The sequence below is a fragment of the Mustelus asterias genome, chromosome 13 (genome assembly GCF_964213995.1).
Source record: "Mustelus asterias chromosome 13, sMusAst1.hap1.1, whole genome shotgun sequence".
In the NCBI taxonomy this organism is placed as follows: Eukaryota; Metazoa; Chordata; class Chondrichthyes; order Carcharhiniformes; family Triakidae; genus Mustelus; species Mustelus asterias.
Window position 1 is genome coordinate 95,120,517 of NC_135813.1, and position 26,751 is coordinate 95,147,267.

Consider the following 26,751-nt stretch of genomic DNA (forward strand, 5'->3'; position numbering starts at 1 on the left):
GGGAACATTTAGGAGACAGTGATCATTATATTGTAAGGTATTAGATGATGATGGAAAAGGACAATCGGCAATCCAGAATATGAATAATTAACTGGGAGAGGGCCGCCTTCAGTGGGGCAAGGATGGTGCTGGGCTGGAAGGAAAGGTTGGCGGAAAGATCTGAAGTTGAACGATGGGCTACCTTCAAAACAGAAATGGTGCAGACACAATCAAGGTACATTACCTTAAAAGAGAAAGGTAGGGCAAACAAATCCAAAGCTCCCTGGATGAAAAGGAGATAGTAATTAAGGGAAGGGAAAAAAAGTGATGAGATGTGTCAGATAGAAAATACAATTGTAACCAAGTGGAATACAGGAGGTCCGTACGGAGAAGTGAAGAGGGATTATGCAGTAAGGCCAGCAGCCAATACAAATGGGGAATCCCAAAGCATTCTGCAGGCATATAAATGGTTTAAGGGTGATAAACGGAGGAGTAGGGATTATGGACCTAAAAGGGAATTTACGCATGGAAGCCAGGGACATGGCTGAAGCATTAAATGGATACTTTGTATCTGTCTTTACCAAGGAATTTACTTGCGAACTTGGCCATGATGACGTAGGTGAAAACTGTCACGAGAAGGGTTCAGAATTGGTGAGGAATTGTTGGATAGACTGTCAGTACTGAAAGTTGACATGGGGCTGAGACCAGACGAGATGCATCCAAAAATATTGAAGGAAGTGAGTGAAAATTGCAGGTATCTGGCCATAATCTTTCGGTCTTCCCTAGAGTCAGGGGAGGTGCCAGAGTACTGGAGAATTGCAGACATTACAATGTTCCTTGAACAAGGGTATATGGATAGCCCAGCAATTACAGGCCATCAGTTTAACGTCAGTGGTGGGAAGCTTCTAGAAAAAAATTATTTGGGTTAGAATTAGTCAGTGAAAAATGTGGGTTGATTAGGAAGACCCAACATGGAGGTATGAAAGGGAAATCATCATTTTTTGAGGAGGTAACGGAAAGGGTCGATGAGGGTAATGCTGTTGATGTGGTGTATATGGACATTCAAAACGCACTCAATGTAGTGCCACACAACAGACTTGTGAGAAAAGTTATAGTTCATGGAATAAAAGGGACAGTAGGAATGTGGATACAAAATTGGTTGAATAATAGGAAACAGAATAATGGGGAAGGAGGCAGGTTAGCAGTGGAGTTACCTAGGGGGCGGTATTGAGACTCTTGCTTTTCCTGATATAAGTTAATGATCTAGATCTTGGTGTGCAGGGAACAATTTCAAAGTTTCATAGAATCATAGAAACCCTACAGTACAGAAAGAGGCCATTCGGCCCATCGAGTCTGCACCGACCACAATCCCTACTCCCATATCCCTACATATTTACCCACTAATCCCTCTAACCTACACATCTCAGGACACTAAGGGCAATTTTTAGCATGGCCAATCAACCTAACCCGCACATCTTTGGATTGTGGGAGGAAACCGGAGCACCCGGAGGAAACCCACGCAGACACGAGGAGAATGTGCAAACTCCACACAGACAGTGACCCAAGCCAGGAATCGAACCCAGGTCCCTGGAGCTGTGAAGCAGCAGTGCTAATCACTGTGCTACCGTGCCGTTTGTGGATGATATGCAGCTTGGAAACATTGTAAACTGTGAGGAGGAATATGTAAAACTTCAGAAGGACATGGACAAGTTGGTGGAATGGGCAGACAGGTGGCAGAAGACATTCAATGTCAAGAAGTGTGAAGTGACTTTGGTAGGAAGAACATGGACAGACAGTATAAAATAAGGGATTCAATTCTTAAGTGGGTGCAGGAGTGGGAGCAAACAGACCTGGGTGTATATGTGCATAATTCATTGAAGGTGGCAGGACAGGTGGCAAGAGCAGTTAATGAAGCATATAGTATTCTGGGCTTTATTAATAGGGGCAAAAAACAAGGAGGTGATGGTGAACTTATACAAGTTAGACCTCAGCAGACGCACTGTGTACAGTTCTGGTTACACGTTATGGGAAGGATGTGAACACTTTGGAGAGAGTGCAAAAATGTTTTATAAGAATGGTTCCAAGGGTGAGAAACTTCATTCGTGCGGATAGATTGGACAAGAGGTTGACTCCGTTCTTCTTGGAGAGAAGAAGGCTAAGAAGAGACTTGTTAGAGATGTTCACAATCACGGTGGAGCTGGACAGAGTGGATAAGGAGAAACTGGAATGACAGCAGATTTAAAGTGATTTGCAAAAGAAGCAAATGTGATGTAGGAAAAATCTTTTTCGCGCACAGAACGGTGCAAGTCTGGAATGCACTGCCTGGAAATGTGGTGGAGGCACATTCAAGAGGGCATTAGATGATTATTTCAATAGAAACTATGTATGGGGGCAGGGGAATGGCACTAAGTCATATTGCTCATTTGGAGAGTTAGTGCGGACATGGTGGGCCAAATGGCAGCCTCCTGCACTGTAACACTTTGATAATTGTTGTAAATTATCTTATTTTTGAAGTGAAGGCGAACCTAAAGTGAAATTTGGGAGCCAAATTGTAACAGTTTTCAGGTAAGGAAGGTGGTGATGCAGGAGGCACCTGGATAGTTTTTAAGATTTCACCTTTCTTGCACCTTCACCCCTCTCTCAAATTGTCAGTGATTTACTCAAAAGGTTTAGAACCCTTAATGGCAATTCAAGCAGATAAAAGCAGCAGCTGCAAATGGGCTGTGATTCATTAGAAACAACGGAAGTATTCATACGCAGCCCTTCATGACGTTGGGACATTGTAAAGCCCGTCACAGCCAGTGAAGGACTTTTTGAAGTGTAGTCACTTGACAGGAAGGGAGATTAGGCAACTGATTTGCATATAGCAAAGTCCGACAAATGGCTTTGAGATAAATGGCCAATTATAGTATTTGGACTTGCCTGTTTATATTTCCAAAGTTTCACAAAGTGTTCTATAATTGTTTATAGCTCTGGTTCTGAATTGAACTACTTACAGGCACAGCAAGGGAAAGAACATTTGAAAATTGTTGTTTTAGCAGAAATGTTCCTCTCGGATGTTTTTTCAATTCAAGAAGTATTTTATTGCTAAGGTCTTATTCTTTTGCTTGTCTCGGTTGTGTTGTATAATGTGGAGACACTAGAAGCTTTTTTTAAGGGACAGGTGGTCTTAATGTGGCTAGATCCAATTTTTCTGGGTCTGCGATGTTGATTCCATAGGGTGAGTTACTTCTACTAAGGAGAGAGAGCTGCGTGTCTGGTCTTGACTAGACTTTTAAAAAGGAACATGTAGTCATTAGTTTAACATGCTGTTATTGGGCTGGTCAGGCTGAAGGACCCGTGGATGTGGCAGGATGGCAGAGAATGTTTCACAAAACAGCAACAAATCAAACTTCGACCTATTCCTAAATTCTGGTTTTCCAGTGTGGACAATTTCAATGTTTAATGAACAGCATGCAGCCTTTTGGTGTATTTTGGCTCAAAGCCAGCTTTAATGTGTATGCTTACCACTCCTAACTCTTAACTCATCACTTCACAATCATGCCCTTGCAGCTTTTCTGAAATCAAGCTACAGATGAAGCTTGTCCAACATTGTCACAGAACAAAGAACAATACAGCACAGGAACAGGCCCTTCGGCCCTCCAAGACCGCGCCGCTCCCTGGTCCAAACTAGACCATTCTTTTGTATCCCTCCATTCATGTGGCTATCTAGATAAGTCTTAAACATTCCCAGTGTGTCCGCCTCCACCACCTTGCCCGGCAGCACATTCCAGGCCCCCACCTCCCCTCTCTTCTCTCTCTCTCTCTCTCTATCTCTCCCCCCCCCACCTTGAACCTATGACCCCTCGTGAACGTCACCACCGATCTGGGAAAAAGCTTCCCACCGTTCACCCTATCTATGCCTTTCATAATTTTATACACCTCTATTAGGTCACCCCTCATCCTCCGTCTTTCCAGTGAGAACAACCCCAGTTTACCCAATCTCTCCTCATAACTAAGCCCTTCCATACCAGGCAACATCCTGGTAAACCTCCTCTGCACACTCTCTCAAGCCTCCACGTCTTTCCGGTAGTGTGGCGACCAGAACTGGGCGCAGTATTCCAAATGCGGCCGAACCAACGTTCTATACAACTGCAACATCAGACCCCAACTTTTATACTCTATGCCCTGTCCTATAAAGGCAAGTATGCCATATGCCTTATTCACTACCTTCTCTAGAACTTCCTTCAGCTCCATATTACCAAGGGTTCTGTTACATTCTCATTTAGAAATTCTACACCCTAGATTCTAATCCCGACAACATCTCACTTCACACAGACATGTGAATTAGGAGCGGGCGAAGGCCATTTGACCCCTTGAGCCTGCTTCATCATTCAATAAGATCATGGCTGATCTTGTTCTGACCTCTGATCCACATTCCCTACCTCTGTGACCTTTAAACCACAAGTGACTTGTTGACTTTTATTTTTCATCTCTCCCAAGCTTAATCAACATTCTGATCTCTCTCTCTCTCTCTCATACCAATATCATCCTTAATTAATAGGACTACCCCTCCATCTTTTCCTAGCTTCCTGTCTTTCCTAAATGTCATGTAGCTTTGAATATTTAGGTCCCAGAAAACCATGATAGCCATGTATTTGTAATGGCTATCGGATCATACATATTTACTTCTATTTTCTTTGTCAGTCCATCTATTTTGGTATGAATGCTGCATGCATTCAGATACAGAGCCTTTAGTTCTGCTTTTATACTGTTTTTGGAACCTCTAGCCTTATCTGCTGGAAGTTTATACGCTCTGTCCCTTCCTGCTGCACTCTGATTGAATTCCCCTTATTGCTGCCCCTTGTCTTGTTTTCACTACTTAATTTATCGCATCTCCCCAAACCTGATCCCTCACCCTCATTATTTTTAATCTAAAGCTCTCTCTGCTACTTCAGTTAAGCCAATGGTGTGTAATCTCAGCAATGTTTGATCCCCACATCTGTTATCCCTAAGACTGCGACTCCTAGTTTTTGTAGCATCACCTGTCTGTACCTTTCACCGAAGAAACTTTTTCAATATAGCTTCCAAAGTATTCGTAACTCTGCTGCAAACATATTATCCCACTCCTGTCTTTGTTCATCACAGTTGATTGCCTGTTGCCCACCCAGTGTATCTCTCAAATTCAAAGCTACCTCAAAGTCTTTGCCTTTAACAATCCCTTTGGTCGCCTCCTAACTCTTCAAATGCATGGTACTTGTGCTCATTACCTTCGAGCAATGTTATTTTAATGAAAAGTCTCAAATGTAAGTTGGCCACATGGCAGTTGGCTCTGGAATCCGAGATGTGTGTGTGTATTATATATATATTGGGAGAAAACAGAACAGACTCGATTGTGACATCTCCTTTGAGGTCAAATAACCCAGTTGTCCAGATTCTTAAATGAAGAAAGGTTGCTTGAATGAGGCATAGGAGGAACATTATCAACTGCACAGCTATTGCCTGGTGCGATATTCCTTCAAGTGAGAGTCTTAAAGGGAGACAAAGAATTCAGGGATGGAAATGACATGAAGAATTGGCTTTGTGTGACTGGAGGTGTAGGTTTTAATCTCTGCAGGATGGTTAATCAGGAAGGACATTAACAAACCGGTCACAGTAAAAAGTGACTCTTGCACTGCTCCCTGAGTAAATTCTGAAATGTTATGTCTCGTGCATACTATATCTTTTTTAAAAAATTGTCTGCATCTGTACCTGTAATCTACTGCACTCTGCAACGCTCCGAGATCTCTGCACACTCACGTACCACCTTGTGCCTCTCCAGCGTTGGCCACATCTTGCCCCTAACCAGCTCTGGAAATTCCCTCCCCCTCCCCTCCCCAAATCGTTTTTGCCCCTCTTCCTTTTAAGATGCTCCTTAAAGTTTAACTCTTTGATCAAGCTTTGGTCACCTCTGCTAGCAATCTTTTTCCTGTAACACGGCAGCAAATCTGATCACTCCTGTGAAGTGATTTGGGACATTTTGCTACTCTGAAGGCACCACATAAATGCAAGTTGTTGTCAAATCTACTAACTAAAAGCAAGGCCCAATGGGCTGAATGGCCTCCTCCTGCACTGTAGGGTTTCTATGGTTCTAAGACCTGGAGGATATTGAGCTGGTAATGAATTGCTCTAATTGTACAGTTTCACATAACTTTTAAACCAAGGTTTTAGGATTCTCAAGAACGCAGCTTGAAAATTTGCAACATGACATATAATCTATATCCCAGTTGTCAGTTTCTTGTTGAACATTTGGCTCAATGTGTAGCAGTATTGTCGAGGCTTATTGCCATAGTTCTGCCTTGTAAAATTCTTTCTTGGGGTGGGGACGTATAAGAAATCAAGAAAAGACTGCCGACCCTAGGGCCATAACTGCTGACTCAGACTGATGCAGTCTGCGCACAGATGCATGTTTCTCCCCTGAGACGTGTCGCTCACTCCATTGTCCTTTCATATTTTTTTTCCCTTTCTTCCTGTTCCTTGGGTCTTGCCTCCTCCTGTGACTGACTGATATGATAGGCTGCAGCCTCCACTCGAGCAACTTTTACCAAATATGGTCATCCAGCTCCCAGTCTGTGAGGCATCCAGAATATTATCCTGCCTTTCTTTCTGATTGGGTGGTTAGGACAAGGACTTGAGCAGTTTCAAGGCACGAATACATTGTAAGGGAGAAGTCTGTAATGAATTGAATATTAACCCTGTCATTGCAGTGTCGGTTTGCTATTTTACGGGAGCTCCACATTTGTTTCATTAGCTAAACTACCACATGAAAATGCAGATTTTCCAACTCGTTCTTGTTTGTGGGAGAGTTCATCCCATTCAAAAGAATTGTTAATGGGCAATAGGAGTTAAAAGCGTAATGACTAGGGCTTTTTATATCAAGCAGAATAAATACAGGGTATATGGTGACACAAAGCTTTATGAGACAGCATTTTGTCTGTGATCAGAAGCTTGCTGTGTGGGGGCTGTTGTGGGTGCAACCCCCCCTTTACCACACTGCTTCAGGGACTTGGAACAAATTCACTGCTGAAAAAACAAACCTTAATCAGACTAGCTAATGTGGGTATTGTACAATTCCAGCAACCCATATTCCTGTCTGCCAGATTGCTGACACTTGTTGTGATCACAAAGCAAAGTATTTTTAGTCTTTTAGCTGGCCAATTTGTGCATGTATGGACCGGGGTGAGAGATGTTGATGAGTTACAGCTCTGCTGCGATGAACCTTTGCATTGCAAGGCACTAAATTACTCAGTTAGCCAGGACACTGGGGCCTTTCTCTGAAATTAACTTTATTTCTTTCACAGAAAATTAAATTATAGTTGCTGCCAGATTACAGGAGGATTGATGCTCATTTTATCTTTTCAGAAGTTGGAAACTGGGTAATTTTAATGAGTTCAGTGATACACGAATAAATTTTGGAAATGTTTTATCACTTGCACACAAGTGTTTAGAATTATTAAACCCTTGAGGGCTGAGCGTGGCAGCACTTTGTGTCTCTGCAAGCCTACCTTGATCAAACGGACTCTTGCTGAGTCCAAATCCATTTGACATCTAAATAAATCATAAAATGACAAACAGAAAATGAACAAAGAACAATACAGCACAGGAACAGGCCCTTCGGCCCTCCAAGCCTGCGCCGCTCCCTGGTCCAAACTAAACCATTCTTTTGTATTCCTCCATTCCCACTCCGTTCATGTGGCTATCGAGATAAGTCTTAAACGTTCCCAGTGTGTCCGTCTCCACCACCTTGCCCGGCAGCACATTCCAGGCCCCCACCACCCTCTGTGTAAAATACGCCCTTCTGATATCCGTGTTAAACCACCCCCCCCCCCCTTCACCTTGAACCTATGACCCCTCGTGAACGTCACCACCAATCTGGGAAAAAGCTTCCCACCGTATCTATGCCTTTCATAATTTTATACACCTCTATTAGGTCACCTCTCATCCTCCGTCTTTCCAGTGAGAACAACCCCAGTTTACCCAATCTCTCCTCATAACTAAGCCCTTCCATATCAGGCAACATCCTGGTAAACCACCTCTGCACTCTCTCTAAAGCCTCCACGTCCTTCCGGTAGAGTGGCGACCAGAACTGGGCGCAGTATTCCAAATGCGGCTGGACCAACGTTCTATACAACTGCAACATCAGACCCCAACTTTTATACTCTATGCCCCGTCCTATAAAGGCAAGTATGCCATATGCCTTATTCACTACCTTCCCCACCTGTGCTAGATAAACTCAGCAGATCGAGGGGAGAGAAACAAAGTTGACGTTTCCAGCTCATAGACCTTTCCTTCTGAAGGCCTTAATCATTCAATTTGAATTCCACCAGCCATGGTGGGATGTGAACTCTTATCTATCCTCAGAGCATCAACCCGGGTCTCTTGGTTGCTATTCCAGTGACATTACCACAACAACACCATGTCCCTTGATATTGCTTTGCTACCTTGAATAGGCCAGGTCCCTAAAATCCAAGGACAAGCCATCCTGGATGACTGCTTCAACCTAGGAATAAATTGTCTGGTTAGGTCTTTACGGTGGGGCTAGCATGTTTTATTGGAGATTGGTTAGGGGAAAGAATTGGAGGTGAAAGGGAGATTGAGGGACAAAGTAACTTCAGGTTTCTGGGATGGGTGTGGTTGTTGAAATAACTTTATTATTTTAATTTTTCCACCTCTTTTATTAGACTTTTGACCTGTTGCTCACTAATAACACACTTGCAACATTTCCTCTGAGCTGCATGGCCATACAGCAGCCCAGAACTTAATGCGCAGGGGCGGACAAGCCACACACAGCAGGTGGCATACTTTTACAACCACACCTAAGTCTTAAAGGGACTGTGCAGTGTAACAAATGAATACAGGGAAAGTAGATGGAACATGTGTTTCTCTCTTGCCCCTCAGTCTGAACAACGTTCAAGTCCCAAATGTAGGGAGATCATCTAATTGCAAAATTTGAGGGCAAATAGGGCCTCAGTTTATCAACTCATCTAAAGCACTCCCTCAGTACTGCATTGGACTATTAGCCTATATTTTTGCTCAATTTTGAGTGGAAGTTGCGTTTAGCACTCTTGTCTCCGATTCATAAGGTTAAATCAACTGAGCTGCAACTGATACAGATCACCTTGTGTGATTTCGGTTAAAAGTCTGCAATGTTTTAAAAACATGATGAAGTACAGACATCTTCAGTTAGATGTGCTATAAGATATGCTACCATGCCACAGCACCCAGCTTATTGGCCCATATGTAGTTGGATGATTGCTGTAGGTAGTTCCGAAAAAATAAGTTTTTAATGTTTTGCAATGAACATTCAAGCCAATGCAGTCTTGGATAAACTTGTAACTACGTCTGCTTTTGTTCTTTGACTGCTGGTTCTTATAGCTAGGCTACCATGCAGCCGGATGAAGATAAAATTGATGGATTGGCAGCTAGAAAGAGTCATTTCTATTGGTTTGGTGTCTGCCAACTGTCCGGCTCCAGCAACTAAATCGACTTCACTGGCAGCAACTTGATTTTTTTCAAGGACTTTCAGCACACCTCTGCTGACAGCATAAAGTAATTACTTTGGTTTGCAGCCTATTTGTTGACCAGAATGCCTTTTGCTCCCAGTTCAAAGGGAGACCGCCAGCGTGACGAGATTTTGAATTCATTATTATGTACCCATGGGCCAAGACCTGGCAAATGACACCTTGCTCTCTCTGAATCAGGGCCTCCATCAGTGCAAAGCAAGGAAAGGAAGTATTGCAAAATGTGATATTATTAGAATCGTAGAATCCCTACCGTTTCGGCCCATCGAGTCTGCACCGATCACAATCCCACCCAGGCCATATTCCCGCAACTCCACATATTTACCCTGCTATTCCCCTGACACTAGGGTCAATTTAGCATGGCCAATCAACATATCGCACACATCTTTGGACCGTGGGAGGAAACCAGAGCACCCGGAGGAAACCCACACAGACGGGGAAGAACACGCAAACTCCACACAGTGCCCCAAGCTTGGAATCGAAACTGGATCCCTGGCGTTGTGAGGCAGCAGTGCTAGCCACTGTGCCGCCCTGTGACGCGTTGTTCATTTGAAATGAAATTGATTTGGTGTGATAATGTGAAAATATGTGAGCAAAACTGTTTTAATGCAAAGCTCGTGTGGTTGAACTGTTAGACTGCTAATGCACTGTGTAGTTTGATGTGTAGCTGGGGGGGGGGGGGATGTTGTGACCCCACTTGAGTGACATTTTGTCTCATTGGTTAAATGCTGCTCTAACGTATGATCAGTCCATCTTGTAATCCTAGATTTGGTCATGGAGCTGTAGCGGTAAACTTTATTTGCAAGTCTCAACGGTGAATGTTGTCAGACTATGGAGGGCCACTAAAGCTGATTCCATATACACACTTTGCCACAGGGGTTGTTGAATGACTTTTTGGTTGCAGTATAGAAGAAAACTGTAATATATCAATTGCCACTGCTGTAGCCCAGGTGGATAAAATGTATTTCAATTTTATATACCTTGTGACTTATGCACTTGTGATTTTTACTCGGTTCTTGTCATTTGTCAAAAAAATAGATATTTAATGGTTTCATTTTATTGGCCTTTTTGAACTATATTTCTTTCAAGGTAAATTTAAGGAATTGTGGACCAGAAGAGAATGCTGGAAAATCTCAGCAGGTCTGGCAGCATCTGCAAGGAGAGAAAAGAGCTGACAAAGTTTTGACAAGGGGTCATCGGGACTCGAAACGTCAACTCTTTTCTCTCCTTGCAGATGCTGCCAGGCCTGCTGAGATTTTCCAGCATTCTCTCTCTCTCCTGGTTTCAAATTCCAGCATCCACAGTAATTTGCTTTTATTAAGGAATTGGGAGTAGGAGGAAAGATGTGGAAATATGGAAGAATTCTGCACAAATGGGTGATCAAAATATCTAAGTGCAAGAGCCATGTAGCTTTCCCTGGCAACACTTGATGTTGGCATTAGGGAAGGAAGATAAAGAGCCCTCGTGTTGTATAGTCATCACCCTTGGAGGAAGCTGATCAGTGTTTGTGTAGTCCAATCAGTATTTCTAATATCACAGTAGATTGGCTTAACCCACCATGGCTGGATGTGAATTAAACCATATCAAGGAAGCAGCTGGGAATGGAGAGCAATTGATATTCAGCACAACAGTGAACAAAGTGAGCCTCCTTTCACTTCATATCATTAGTTCCTGGTGTCCTTGGGCAATGAAGGCCCCTAGGCTGCAATGAATGACTCTTCACACACAAGCTTCTGTCTCTCTCTAATCCATATCAAATGCTTTTGTAATGTCAGAAGCAGGATGTGTTTGCTCTCTTGCTGCCCGTTATCAGTATGCCTTTGTATGGAACATGTATTCCAATTAAACAATTTAGCACACACTTTCTTATGTTTAAAATTAAGTAATTTATTCTCACACTTATCCCAAATTAATGCAACATCACACACTTGGTCTCACGCACATGCATGCATGTACACAAATTGGATAAATACAGTAAGAAGTCTCACAACACCAGGTTAAAGTCCAACAGGTTTATTTGGTAGCAAAAACCACTAGAGGAAGCTAGTGGCTTTTGCTACCAAATAAACCTGTTGGACTTTAACCTGGTGTTGTGAGACTTCTTACTGTATTTACCCCAGTCCAACGCCGGCATCTCCACATCACAAATTGGATACCATTGAAGGAGATTACAGTTAATTCTGTCTCTGATTTATGATTTCTGGTCTCCCATGTGGCAGGCCTGTGGCATCTTGAATGGATTTGATGATTTAAAGTTGAAGGGAAGATCTGTAAAGCAAAGGGTTCACTACAGGTTGAGGTTTCTTGGAGTTGAATATCAGGTGAACTTTGAAACTGGAACAGGTTAAGTACTTTGGCTGCTTGATGACTTGCAGCTAGATTCTGAGGTAATAAGGTTGTGTCCCTGAAAGCAACTTAAATCTCATGACAACTCGGTTAACACTTCTGAGCCCATCCAGTCTAGTTCTGATGGGGAGGTAATTGCGATACGGTGGGAAGTTGATAGAGAAAATTTAAGTTTCGATCTTGCCTTTGTCCACCATGAAACGTAGCAACAGGCAGTCTGGTATCTCCACAGTCTTTAGTTGTTGACCCATCCTTAAACAATGGGCTGTGTGAATTCCACAAATAAATACAGTATGAAAGTAATATGACTTGTTTCTATTGGGCAGGACAGTGGGAAGGGGGGCAGCTTAGGTCCTGGAGGATTGACTGTAGGATTGACTCTCAATTAGAAAGGATTCAGAGTAGCCCAAGCAATATTCACCTTCATTCTGCATATCTATCTTCCAGCCATTTCTGATGGCTGTTTGGTATTCTGTATCTTATAGGACCTATTGGTGGGACAGAGGGAGTAGGTGAAGAGGTGACAGTTGAAGGAAGAGGATTTCTTGGAGGATGGCAGGACTGGAGTTAGAGGCCATAAAGGGTTTTTAATGCATGGACATGCATTTTAAATTGACTTCACAACTCACAATGTTTCCAGTGTATGCCAGTTAACACAGGCAGTGGGTGAGCAAGGCATAATATGGGATAAGATACTTGTAATCAAAATTTGAAGGACCAAAGTTTAGGGAGGATCTGAGGCCAAGCAGGAGTGCATTACAACAGCCCAGTCTGGAGTGACAAAGGTGTCAATGAGGATTCAGCAGATGGGCTGACACAGGCAAAGGTGGGAGATAAAAGATGGATAAGTAGAGGGGACTTTATGATGACGAGGGTGTGGGGTGAAGCTCAGCTCTGGGTCAAATTGCATGCAGTCAATCACAGGTTTCGATAAATGCCAACTTCCTCAGTGATTGCTTTACATTAGCAAATCTCAACCAAGCTGATGCTGTGGCAATACGACTTGGGTTTGAGAAGGCGAAAGTCCAGTCCAGGGCACCCATTTCTGATCTTTGACCCAGTTAGTCTAGTTGGTAGTACATATATTTACCTCTGAGGACAGAAGCAGACTTGATGACTCCAGCTTCCCTGCCACTGATAACCAGCTTGCCAGTACTCACCAGCTAGTCTCACACACGAAGATTGGCATCTTGTGTGAAGCATGCAGACTTGTACTTGCGGAAACCTAGGTTAGGCTGCCATCTTCAGGAGTCAGGAAACTTGTGATTAAACTCAGCAGTGGAAAACCTTGTGTTTTATTTTGAACTAATTACACTGCTTTTTTCTTTGGTTTCCTCCTATGATGTGTTTTCCCAGTAAGAAAATTGTGCATTCTGTAAATTTTATTTTACATTTCTAGGGATGGACAATAAACGCTAGCCAGCCAGCGTTGTCTGTGTCCCATGAATGAACAAAGAAAAATTTCCCAGGATCAAATTTAAACAAAGTGATTGGATGACTTCAAAAATCCACACACTTTGTTTCCTCGATCACATCTGTGAGCAATCTGCTCCCAGTTTTTAAACTTCACGTAGCTGCTACATGTTTCATCCCGTTTGTAACACTTCACGATGTAGGGAAGGGGGTGAGGAGAAAGCATACTAATTTGATTGTAGATGATTAAAATGTAGATGCCAGTACTTTACCAACACAAAGCCTGCAGGAGGAAGAAAAGCCACTGGCTGCAGTTTGCCATTGTCCCCAGGGATCCGGTCCCTATTCACTGTTTCTTCAGGATTGACTGAGTATATTGCAGCCAGCAGAGCTATTTTGACTGATGTCGCTTGCCATGGTCATGAGCATTAAATGGCTTCAAATAACAGCTGTTATATTTCAAAATTATGGCTTTTGTCTGGCTTTCCGACCATCTGCTGCTTACTGCAGGAGGAGCACAGAATGGGAAGTGGAACTGAGGAAAGTGGGTTTGTGATGCACAAGCAGTATTTCCAGCCTTGGCTTATTTCTCATTATTGACGTTATTCAAATCCTAAAATTCTCCTGATTGCTTAGTGTTCAATTTAACTGGTGGCTTTCAGATGTCTTGAGCTTGAAATTTTCCCGAATCACTCATTCTCCTGAGCAGTCTGGGTAATAGTTCCATGTCCTAGGGTACAGTAAACTCTCTCCCTGTAAATACCATTATCACCCATTTGACTTATCTTTGCAGACATCCTTCCTCCTCAAGTCCTTGAATGTGTTTCCTTCCAAATCCTTGCCCAAATTCCACACAGCTGCAAGTTGAATCTCAGCCAGGTTTCCAACCTGCCGCAGCACTGAGGCACCCCTCATCAAAGTCTCAATCTCTGACTGCTGGTGGTGCATTTTCTGCCCACTTCATCCTCAACCTCGCCATAGTCTTCGGGGTCAACACAGCAACTGTTCCATTGCTGCTATTGCCCAGTTCAATGAGACTACCCTTGCTTCTCCTTTTACCTACCCAGTCATAGCCAGCAGTGGTTTGCCTTCAAGCTTTTTCCCTGGTCGCAACCAAGGATCCATTTCTGGCCACTGCCTCTTTCTGAGCTATACATTACCCAATCAAACAGCAACGTGATAGCCAATTTACTTGAAACAAGACCCACAAACAGATATAAAATAATGACCAGGATGTCTTGTTTGTGGTGTTGCGTTGAAGGATAATACCAGGAGAACTTGGGCCTAGGCCTGGTCTAAAAGAGAGCACCTTCAACTGTTCAGCGTGCTCTCAGTACTGTCAGCTAGAATATTGCTCAAATCCAAGATTGGTACTTGAACCCATGTCTTCTGACTCTTGAGGTGAGAGTACCCCTTCTGAGCCAAGCCTGGTTCCTGTGTTCTAGTCTGGAATTCCCAATCTTCTCCTTTAAGGCGCCCCTTTATATCCACTTGCACTCTTAATTTCTTCCTCTTGGCTTGATGCTCAGTTTTGTCTGATTATACCACAGGTGTGCCTTGGGACATTTTTCTACTTTTGGCGGTGTACTGTGAACCCAAATTGTCGTAGAGAACTTGCTTCCGTTTTTGGAAGACAAAAGCTGAAGAATGTTGCATTCAGCCTCGTTGAAATGTTTGTAATTGATCCAGAGGGAAGTACACCATTTACAAACCCTGTGGAACAAAGGGAGCCATGAGTCTGCTCTATTGTTGTACACAAGCACCCAGAGAGATTGATGCTTGCAGCCAATTTGTTTAGAATTTATTTTAAAAACTTGTTCAAATAATTTTTTACTGCTAAGGTCTCGATCATAATGGACTCCCCTCACCCATCCTTGTGTTCCTAATCTGCTTCTGTGTGCTGCCTTCCCTGTGTCTTCCAATTATTTTTTTGTACGGTTTGTGTTTTTTATTAACCTCTTTCTTTTGGGTGTTTGGGGGGAGGGGGGTGGGTTTCAATCCCTGCAGGAATTGTGTCCCCTTTTTTTGCAAAAGTTGAGAATGCATTGTTTTACTCAAGACTCTGCAGCTGCTGCAATGGACGAAGTTTAGTTGGAGTGACCTTAGGCACTATTTTTTAATGTTTTAAACTTGATTTGCACACCAGTTTTTATGGGGCATTCCAAATAATAGCTTAAGGTGGACAAGGATGTAATCCAATCTCAAAATCGGGAGCAATATCTAATCTGAGGTTTGCTCTTGAGTTATGACATCAGTGTCCCCTTCAATTAGATTAGTGCCTCATTATTCACTTTCCAGGTAATATGATCCTTTTAGAGGTGTCATGTGAATCCAGAGATTGGATTATCGCCTCAATCATTTCCTCCTATAGGCATTTTTAAATGTTTTTTTTACTCGTGTTCTTCATTTCTGTTGTAAACGGAATAGTGTATCACGGTGAAATATTAAATGGTCTGAAACAAAAACAGAGGATGTTGGAAAAATTCCACAGGACTGGCAGCATCCGTAAGGGGAGAAAGCAGAGCCAACGTCTCCATCCTTACGGATGCTGCCAAACCTGCTAAGTTTTTCCAGCATCTTCTGCTCTTGTTTCAGATTCCAGCATCCGCAGTATTTTGCTGATTTTAAATGTCTATTTGCTGCAGGAAATACTTGTGTCTTGAAAAACTGCCAGATTCCACAGTATTGGCAGTTAGCAAGGGTGAGGCCATGTTAGAGCAAAGGTATGGTTTTGGAAGAAAAGGGATATGTGTTGAGCCAGGAGCTTGGAGAGAAGAATGGAGAGCGCTGCCAGTAACCTAGCGCGTACAACTCTCAGTTCCTGGCCAGATGGCGACAGGTTTGAGTCCGTCTCCAGAATCCAGCTGCTAAATTTTCTCTACTTTAGTGTAGGCTGTTTACACAATTGTTTATCTCAATCGATAAAGAAGCTCCTGAGAGGCACCGTGTATTCTCGGAAGTATAGTTTCGCATATAGTTTGGAACTCTACCAATATTCCTTCAGCTTGGGTGATCCATCAGAGTTGTTCCCTGTTGCGTGATGAAAAACCATGAACTTGTTATTTTGTTGATAAATTTCCATGTAAGTCGTGCGAGCGTAGCTAAACGACATCTTTAGAGTTTTCACACAGTAATACTGGCCCCATTCAAACAGTGATGGATCTCCCTTTATAAAAATCCAGACCACAAGAATAGCTGGGTGCCTGTAAAACACAATGTGTTGACAAGGAGCCATGAACTTCCCTCCAGCTCACTGTTATTGGCAGAATTCTGTGAATCAGAGCTTCTCTTGAAGATAAAATGTTTTGGAAGTGACACTTGATGTTCTCTGAATAACATGCCATCACCTCGTGAAGTGACTGACTACACAAAACAAAAATCACTTTACCGCAAAAAAGTTGCCCCTGGATTGACACTTGACTGGTTTTGGGATTGCTAAACTGTTGTGGAATTCCTTGGTGCACTCTATTGGAATGATCTAAATAACAATACCTTTCTGTACATTATTGTGCAACATATTATCAACATCGGGGATGTCACAGTTTACTTCTGACACTGTACCAATTTTTAATCTGCCTTTAAACTCTCCCAACTCTGCATCCTAGTTCATTGAAGCAGGATTTTCAAACCAAAATCATTTTGCTCTTCAGTTCCTGACCCGATTGTGTTCAGGTGTGGGGTCTGTTGTGTAACTGCCACTTACCTGGTTAACCGTCTTTTGGGACCCATTGAAGTGTAACTTTGAACTGCAATCCAACTCGCATGATTCCTTCAAAGGAAGGAGAGGAGTGGGAGTAGCGAGGGTTACAAAGAGCAGGATTTAATGCCCTCCCTGTGGTAGGTTTGGTAGCAGGACAGAGTAATTCAGGGTGGGGAGATGATGACCTAGTGATATTATCGCTAGACTATTAATTCAGAAACTCAGCTAATGTTCTAAGGACTCGGGTTCAAATCCCCCCCACGGCAGATGGTGGAATTTGAATTCAATAAAAATTAATAAAATTAAAGAATCTACTGATGACCATGAAACCATTGTCGATTGTCGGGAAAACCCATATGGTTCAACTAATGTCCTTTTAGGGAAGGAAATCTGCCGTCCTTATCTGGTCTGGCCTACATGTGACTGACTCTAAAACCACAGCAATGTGGTTGACTCTCAACTGCCTTCGGCCAACTAGAGATGGGCAATAAATGCTGGCCAGCCAGTGATCCCCATGTCCCAGAAATGAATTTTAAAAATCCTGCCACCTTCCTGCTTCCACCCCAATTAAGTCCATGCCAGAAAGGCCTGTGGACAGCCTTCCCACCCCATTGCCAATTGAGGCCTTTAAGTTGACAGTTAATTAAGGCATACAGGGAGCATGACAGGCAACCCACGCAGAGTTGCTTGCAGGATCCTGATCAAGGCACTTTGGGGAAGGGAGGGGGCCCACTGAAAGCTGACCGGGGGGTTAGTGCCCCCCCCCCCCCCCCCCCCCCCCCCCCAACCTGTGAACCCCCTCGCTGTGACCTGGAATCCAATAACAACCCTAGTACTGGCAGCTGCCACCTCTCCCTGATGGCAGTGCCATTCAATAGAGCTTCTGGCCTCTGGCTGGCAGCTCAAGCAAGCGGGGGCTTCTTCCCTCGGGGTGCTTGGTCCTGGGGAAGAAACTGGACAGCAACTGTTAAGTGCCAGAGTGGCATTTAATTCAGCAACTGGCCTCTCGCCAGGTCTCTAGCCGAGAGGCGAGAACCCTGTCGCCTCAATTAAATCCAACCCAAAAGTATCCTTGGAAACTATTTGTAGCCTTCCTGAGAGGTTCAAAGTGATTGGCAGGCAGCTAACTGGAGCTGGTGCATGTTTTGGAGCCAAATAGTGAGCAGAGGAGTGGGCATTGAAGTGCAATAAGAAAAAATAGAGCAAGTTAACTCATGAGGGGGTTTGTTTTCAGATATTTCCAGAACGTGTGTGTGCATCACAGTAATTGCTTGTTTCCTGGTTCCAATGAGCATTTTCAGGTGCAGCATTTGTTTTGCTCTTTTCTCAGTTGGAAAGATACCAGCTCTGACACTCCTTTGTGCTGCTTGCCTTTGTAAACACTAACACAGCCATTACTGTCTGCTTTGGGTATTGAATTCTGTGTGTAATCTCTGTATAATCATACACAGATCAAGGTTTGCCTGTGATATCGTATTCATTTCTAAGAAGACTGGGAACTCAGATTTGCTGAAGTTAGGATGTTGGAAATGGTTTGCTTTGCATCATATCTCCTTGTGCGATGCACAAGGTGTTAGCATTAGTGCCCCGAGTGCACAAATCAGTTATATATTTTCAAAAAATGAATAATAACTGCTAATCAACGTGGGGAGCTTTACTCACTGTCGAGTGAGAGGCAACATAGCCCTGGTGCTCCTTGTCCGCTATTCCACAGATGTACTGAAACTGCAGCATCATAAAATCATTCCTTGCTGACACTTATACTAGTCTGACATAACCAGTTTAGTGCTAAATTTTGAGTAGTTCTTCATGGGTGCTTTTCAGCCGAGTGACTGCATTGAGATTTGTCTCGACACTATGTGGCAGTATAACGACTGGGATTCGGAACATTTTATCTGTACTAAGTTGATAGCCAGACCCCAGAATTCATGATGTGGTTGGAGCCTCTGAGAGCTTTTGGCACTGGCAGTTTAAGCAGTATATTGATGTGTGTTAATCTCTGTTCACAGTGTGGCCGAATCGACAAGGCATATCCAACAGTTTGTGGACACACAGGACCAGTGCTGGACATTGAGTGGTGTCCGCACAATGACCACATCATTGCCAGTGGCTCAGAGGATTGCAGTGTCATGGTAAGTTCTGCTGTACATGCACTTTATTTTTTAATGACTGCTTAAGAATATGGAATGAGTGGGTTATTTAGTCTATTGAGCCCATTCCTTTACACAGAGAACTGTTTAATGGCCTTTGGGGAGTGATCAACTACAAGTTTTAAAAGCTTTCTAAATAAAATTCTGAACTTGCATTGTGATCCTAAAGATAATTGAACAAATTGAATTTACAGATATTAAATTTTACATTTTATTGATTCATTTGTCCTTGGAGATTAATGTGACCATATTCATCATCCAGGGTTCTGGTGGGTATATAAGTAACTGCTCAAGCTAATCTATGCCCAGAAGGTTCTGCTGCGAACAGGGCAGGACATTGTAAATGTGTGTAATCTCTGTATAATCATACACAGATCAAGGTTTGCCTGTGATATCATATTCATTTCTAAGAAGACTGGGAACTCAGATTTGCTGAAGTTAGGATGTTGGAAATGGTTTGCTTTGCATCATATCTCCTTGTGCGATGCACAAGGTGTTAGCATTAGTGCCCCGAGTGCACAAATCAGTTATATATTTTCAAAAAATGAATAATAACTGCTAATCAACGTGGGGAGCTTTACTCACTGTCGAGTTTTGAATGAGTTGCTGGCTCGGGATTTCTTTTCCTTGTCTTTTTTTCTCTGCCTCTGATATGTGCTTGCTTTCAAAAGAGGCCGCACCATTTTTTAATTGGTTGCACCATGCGTCAATAGAGTGGATTTTTTTGTCCATGGTAGTAGCCAGGCTTCTGGAGTGTGGTTGGAGCTGCTTTCATCCAGACAAATGGAGAGTTTTCTATCATGCTTTTGGCTTGTCCCTTGTAGATACTGGGCAGACTTTATGGAGTCAGGAGGTGAATTACTTTCCACAGAACTCCCAGTCTCTGGCCTGTTCCTTTATCTTGCTCTTGTAGCTACCATTTTTATATGGCTGGTCCAGTATAGTTTCTGGTCAGTGGTAACCCCCAGGATGTTAAAGGAGGATTCAGCAATAGTAATGCCATTGAATGTTATGGGGAGATAGTCAGATTCTCTTGTTGGAGAAGGTCATTGCCTGACACTTGTGTGGTTTGAATGTAACTTGCTCCTTAACAGTACAAGCCTGAATGTTGTCCAGGTCTTTCTTTCTTATGGACATGGTCTGCTTTAGTATCTGAGGAATCACAAATGGTGCTAAACATTGTCTAATTATTAACGAGCACTCCCACTTCTGACCTTGTGATGCAGTGAAGGTCACTCATGAAGCAGCTGAAGATGGATTTAGGTAAACCCTGTAGAGACAATGTTTCTCTTCCAGAATCCAGAAACTTTGATATTGATATTGACCTCTCAATATTGAAATAGACAGGACTAGTTCCAGGATCTGGCTAGCCAAGGAATTTGGTCTCAGGAATGGCCAATGGAATCTATTCAGGGCAAATATACATTGAGATAGGAAACCACTTGCATGGAGATCTGAGCAATAAAAATGGTGGAGGACTTTGGTGTGACTTACCGGAAGCATTTGGTGGATTAACAATGTGTAGCTCTTGTTCAAAACCAACCAAAAGCAGTAGAATATTTATTGAGGGCACTTTGCTACACCAGATCCCTGGATAGTTTAAATTTAGAAATGATCTACGAGTTGGACACCACATTGTATGAGATACTTCAGCACCAGATCAGCTTTCAAGGAACTACCAAAAGCGCACAGCTGTGGACGATGGGTCTGTGTTCCCAATGCTTAAAAATGTTCTGGAAGATGAGCTATTTCCACTGGTTATCTTGCGACCATGGGAAGGCAATGGCCTAGTGGTATTATCGCTGGGCTGTTAATCCAGAAACTCAGCTAATGTTCTGGGGACCCAAGTTCGAATCCCGCCATGGCAGATGGTGGAATTTGAATTCAATAAAAAAAATCTGGAATTAAGAATCTACTGATGACTACGAAACCACTGTCAATTGTCGGAAAAACCCATCTGGTTCACTAATGTCCCTTTAGGGAAGGAAATCTGCCGTCCTTACCTGGTCTGGCCTACATGTGACTCCAGAGCCACGGCAATGTGGTTGATTCTCAACTGCCTTCGGGCAACTAGGGATGGGCAATAAATGCTGGCCAGCCAGCGACACCCATGTCCCATGAATGAATTTTAAAAATGCGAAGCGCTTGGGCAATGTAGCAGCAATATAGTATTCGGGTCAGGTGTGGTGAAGAACTCCCTGTAAACTGTCCTAATAGTTCAACACCAAAGTTATTTTTTAGTTCAGAAATGATGTTCCATTATTTGCATTTCCTTCCTGATTAGTTTTGAGTTACATTTTTAAATGATGTGTTTTTCTGTTTTAGGCCACTTTGCTGAATAAAAAAGGCCTTTAATAAAATGCCGTTTTGAATTCTGCAAACGTATAGTCTGTTGGCTAGCCAGAGAAAAATCTACCCTGTTCTCTGCTCTCAGTACTTAGCTGCTGGAGATTTAGCTTTGAAACTCTAGCTGGCTGAAAGAGTTTGGCAGTTTTAATTCTGAATGTACTAAACAACATATTACATCTTTTTAACATAGGAAAATGTCCCAAGGTGTTTCACAGAACTTTAATCAAAAAAGATGTCACCAAACTAAAGGAGGAGATAGTGAGAGAAGTGAATAAAAATGTTGCTGTAATGTTCCCATAACCATAATTGATGAAGAATTGAGCACTTCAATACTTGAAGTGTCAGTGCAGTAATCCTCGTGAATGTATGCATTTAATACAGGGTGAAGTCTCTTTATCCAAGCCTCCAAATACCAACTTTCTAAACAAATGACACTTTTGCGCACCAGATCTGCTGCCACCCTTTCCCTGCACATCTATTGCTTTTTCCTCTCTTTTTGATCTTTTCCTTCAACTCCTGAAAACACTACGGTGTGGCTGTGTGCAGTTCACCAAGTTGAAGTACTGCAGTTTACAGTCCCTGCATGCTCTGTGCATTTGTGCATGCCTGTGTGCAGTTCACCAAGTTGAAGCACAGGCCTCTCAGGAAATTTGTTTGTTCTCATTCTAGTATTAGGGATTCTTGAAATCATGTTCAGTGCCATTATCAATTTGACAAAGGAGCCATTCTGACTGAGGATAAATGTCCACTTAGAACTGTATTCAACGGCTAAACTAATTTCTATATGGGACTAAGGTACTTGCAAGTCTTTTAGCTTTGAGGTTGTGCGGATGTGTACCATTTGGCCTTCAAGGTTTGCATCCTTCTTCCCATGATTTTGCTCTTGGTGTTATGGTTTAGGTTTTATTGCCAACGAGACTCATGACTAATTCATCCATTGCTGAGCTAATAACATCAAGAGCAGTCCCTTCCAATCTTCCAGACCCACAAAATTCAAACAGGAAATGCCAGCAAATAAGAAATACAAGCACATATAAGACCGGGTTGCTTGTGTTTCGTGGGCTACAGGTTGGATTCTGACACTCGGCACATTTTATAACCAGCATAGAGAGGGAATTCTGGCATCACATCAGTCCTCAATTGATTTTCAACCTGCATTGCAAATTGAAATGACTGATTTCCTTAGTTTATGCTCACTCTACTGACTAAAAAATGATAGTATTTACAGGAAAGCATATGTTGTTAAATTCATTGCATCACCCCATTGTTCAGCCTAGGTGATTCAGTTTGTTCAACAATCGTGAGATCTTATTTGCCCACTGTAGACTTTAGCTCTCTCATCTGTGTTTGCGGAATCTTGCATAAACTGTTGGCAACATTCCAGTTTGCAATCATTTTCTGTGGGGCGATGTTTCATAAATCCAAGAGGTTTTCACTTTAAAGTGCTTTGCTGGAAATAGATTTAGTACAGGAAAAGCAATTGGAACTTTACCCATAATTGCTTTGCCATGAAATGGAAAACCCATTATGCTTTTAGACAAATTTGCGCTCCTGAGGGAATTCGTTGTACATTATCTGTTGTGGACACAAGCACATAACTGACCTTTAACAATCGAGCGGTGTCACTAAGATTTCAGATAGAAGATCAAATGCAAGAGATTCTGAACAGTGACCATGTGCTATTTTGTTTTATTTTGCGCACTTAAATTTGAAAAAATTTTAAAACTGCAATAGCCATTCTGTTCTTCCAAATTTGGGAGAGTTATGAGGTTCTGGAATTCACTTGTCGGGTTGGCGATTCAGTCAGCAACTGTCAACATTCTCAATCAAATTGGAGAGGTGGATAGCTGTGATCAAAACTGTTTGCTTGTCTGCAGAGTAAATGTCAGCAGCATTACCATGTGTATAATTATCTGCATATAATAGACTTTACTGTGCTAATATCTGCCTTGTGCAATGCTCTCAAAATGATTTAAATTAATCCCACAAAATCACTGCCTGCACATCAACTTAATATCCGGTACAAGATGTTTTTTTAGTTACAACTCCACTTGGAAAGGGAAGGTAAAACCTCTAGCTGGTTTTTAATTTGATTGTATATTTAAAATTTCACACAGCCATCAATTGTTGCACTTTGCTGCCACCCTCGTGACAAAGGTTAAATGGTGCGCAAAGTCACTGAACAGTAGTGTAGCATCTGCCGTGTTGCAAGTGCATCTGGCGTCTGTCTGTAATTAAACTAATTTGCACTTGTAAATAGTAATCAACTGTTAATTAGGCCTATATTTTCCCAGTTGATACAACAAATATTCCTGGCAAGTTTCATAATGATTTTGTTTTTTTTAGACTTAAAATTAATGTTGCAATCTTCTGTCCATCAAGTTCTTGTCTTCTGTACCTACACAGAGGAGATAGAACTGACATTTGATTCAAATGACATGCATGGTAAAGGGGCTGGTGACCAATTGATCTGTCCTGTCACGGTTGTTTGGGGTGGCATGGTGGAACAGTGGTTAGCACTGCTGTCCCACAGCGCCAGGAGTCCGGGTTCAATTCCCAGCTTGGGTCATTGCCTGTGTGGAATTTGTACATTCTCCCCATATCTTCATAGGCTTCTTAGAGCTCCAGTTTCCTCCCACTGTCCAAAGATGTGCTGGTTAGGTTGATTGGCCATGCTAAATTGCCCCTTAGTGTCAGGGGGACTAGCTTGGGTAAATGCATGGGGTTATCTGGATAGAGCCTGGGTGGGATTGTGGTCGGTGCAGACTCGTTGGGCCGAATGGCGGCCTCCTGCACTGTAGGATTCTATGATGCAATGGGTTGGTCCACAACTTATGCTATCAGCATCACAAAATGCATTCTTTCATGAGATGTGAGCAATGCTGGCAAGACCAGCATTTGTTGCCCATTCCTAATCACTCTTGAACTGAGTGGTTTGCTCTGCCATTTCAGGGCACTGTTCAGAGTCACATATTGGGCAAACCAGATAAGAATGAGTGAACCAAAAGGGTTTTTGCAACAATCTGTAGTTTCACGATCATCATTATTGAGACTAGCTTTCAATTCCAGATTTGTTAGTTGAATTTAAATTACATCAGCTGCCGTGATGGGATTCCGACCCATGTCCCCAGAGCATTAGCCTGGGCCTCTGGATTACTAGCCCAGTGCCATTACCATTATGACATCTCATGTTCTCCCCACCCCCATCCTTGTGTACCTGTTCCCCTCTTTTCCCCAACTAACAACCCTTTTCCCCCAAGCCACCATTGTCCAATTCTGCAATATGTCCTGATTGTGTTTAAACTGCGTTCATTTCCTTTTCCTCCTACACCAAGCTGTTCTAACGTCATATGTGGCTTGGTGCCAAGTTTTGTTTGCTAATGCTGCTATGAAGCACCATGGGATGTTTTGCGATGTTAAAGACACTATAAATGCTAGTCATATGTTGTAGTCCCTTTCTCGAGAGAAATTGACTGAGTTTTGCAGTGTGTGGTGAGCTTAGCAAAGCATTTTGCCGGTGATGATACTGTGGACAGAAGTCTGAGTTCCATAATCACATCACAATGTCACCACCGAGCATTTGTGTCTGCTGACATCATCATCAATGTGTGCCGCTAATCTTTCTTACAACGGTGTGTGTCCTAGGCCAGGAGGACTGAAGGCAGGGAGGAAACCCAGTGAGGAAGGGGTCACCCTTGCTGCTGATCTGTGAAATCAGTCCATTTTATAAACCAGACTGCCCGCTTGGTGTGCTGCACAGGAGATTTAAATGAAAGGAATAAAATAGTCAAAACAGAAATCTGGCAGGTTACCTGCTGTAAAAACCCAAGCTCCTTGAGTGGAAAGGACACAGTGACACATGTTGTGCTCAGTGATGCTATGTAGGTTTGTTTGGTGTTTATTCTCTTCTTACATAAGATATATGGGACAAAAAACAAGAATTCAGCCCAATCAATCCATTGCCAGTGTCAATGCTCCACTTCAGCCGCCGCCTATCTTTCTTCTTCTAAATCAGTCAACGTGATTCTCTAGCCCCCCCTCTCTTGAATGCGAGTCCATCTTACCCATGACTGCACCTATACTATTTGCTTCAACAACTCCATGGTAGCAAATTCCACATTCTCACCACTCTGGATAAACACATCTCATCGGAATTCCCCATTGTATTTATTGGTGACTATCTTACATTGATGACCTCTAGTTATGTTCATCCCCTCTGTATCAAAATCTTTAATCATTTTAAAAGTCTCTGCTACCTCTCGGCCGTCTTTTTTTTAAAAGAGAAAAGAGACCTGGCCTTCATCCTTTCCTAATAGATGCTCACGTTTCTGATACCATCTTTGTTAAATCCTTTCCACACCCTCTCCAGTGCTTCTATATCCTTTCTCTAACTTGGAGATTTGTTAATCCTGGCAGTGCTGCTGAGTGGCAGCCGGGATCTTCCCCATCACAAACCAACTAAAACTTGCTGTTGGATAAACTGGAAACGTTACCAGTTGACGTAGATCAAAATGGCTGATGACTGAGTAACTTTTCAGCTTCCATTTCCAGACTGAGTTCGGAACTAGCTGAGGAGCAGAGAGCAAATAAATTCCAGACTGTCGGACTTGGAGGGGATCATCGAGTGTCGTTGATACTGTGGTTGTGTGTGAGGCAGTTATGTTGTGGTGCAAGTCTTAGAGAGCAAATTAACTAAGCTTCACAATATGCAGCAGGCCTTTGTAAAAACTACCTGCCTTGTATGTAGACCCCATACTGTGCTGTTTCTGGACCACTGTGGAATAGTGTAGTCATATCATACACAAACCTTTGCATTATTTCCAAAGGGACATTGTGATAAACACTACAGAAACATGTGCCTTTGAAACTCCTTTTCCTTTTTCTTACTCCTTGAGTTGCGCTCAGAAGGTTCAGCAGAGAATTGCATCTCCAATAAGACCACAATTGTTCTAAAGGGTGTTTGGATCGATAGTTGCACTATGGAAATTTCCAAACGTTGCCAGTGACATTTTTTTGTGTGGTGATATTTGTTAGAAGTGGTGATTTATTCATCATCGTGTTCAATTCAGTTTGATGCCAATAACTTCACTGTGCAGGCATTAAAATCTCACGTGCTGCATTCAGTGAGTGGGTCTCACGAGAATGAGGGGATTTTTTTCTTCTGTTCCACTGAGTTGAGAAGTCAACTTGAAACATTTCAGCTGATCTTTCATCCAGTCTTGTGTTATATTTATCTCTTAACCTAGCCCGAGTTGGGTGTCCAGTATTTGTACTA

General features: G+C 42.7%; 1 protein-coding gene across 3 annotated transcripts in view; it reads left to right on the plus strand.

Annotated features, from left to right (window-relative positions):
- The window catches only part of LOC144502902 (coronin-1C-like), a 189,877-nt gene that overhangs the window by 119,230 nt on the left and 43,896 nt on the right, over positions 1-26,751 (plus strand). For all 3 annotated transcript variants that reach the window (XM_078227313.1, XM_078227312.1, XM_078227314.1), the window contains one exon: positions 18,987-19,109. In XM_078227313.1, coding sequence (XP_078083439.1) covers positions 18,987-19,109 — 123 coding nt within the window. The remainder of the gene's footprint in view (positions 1-18,986; positions 19,110-26,751) is intronic.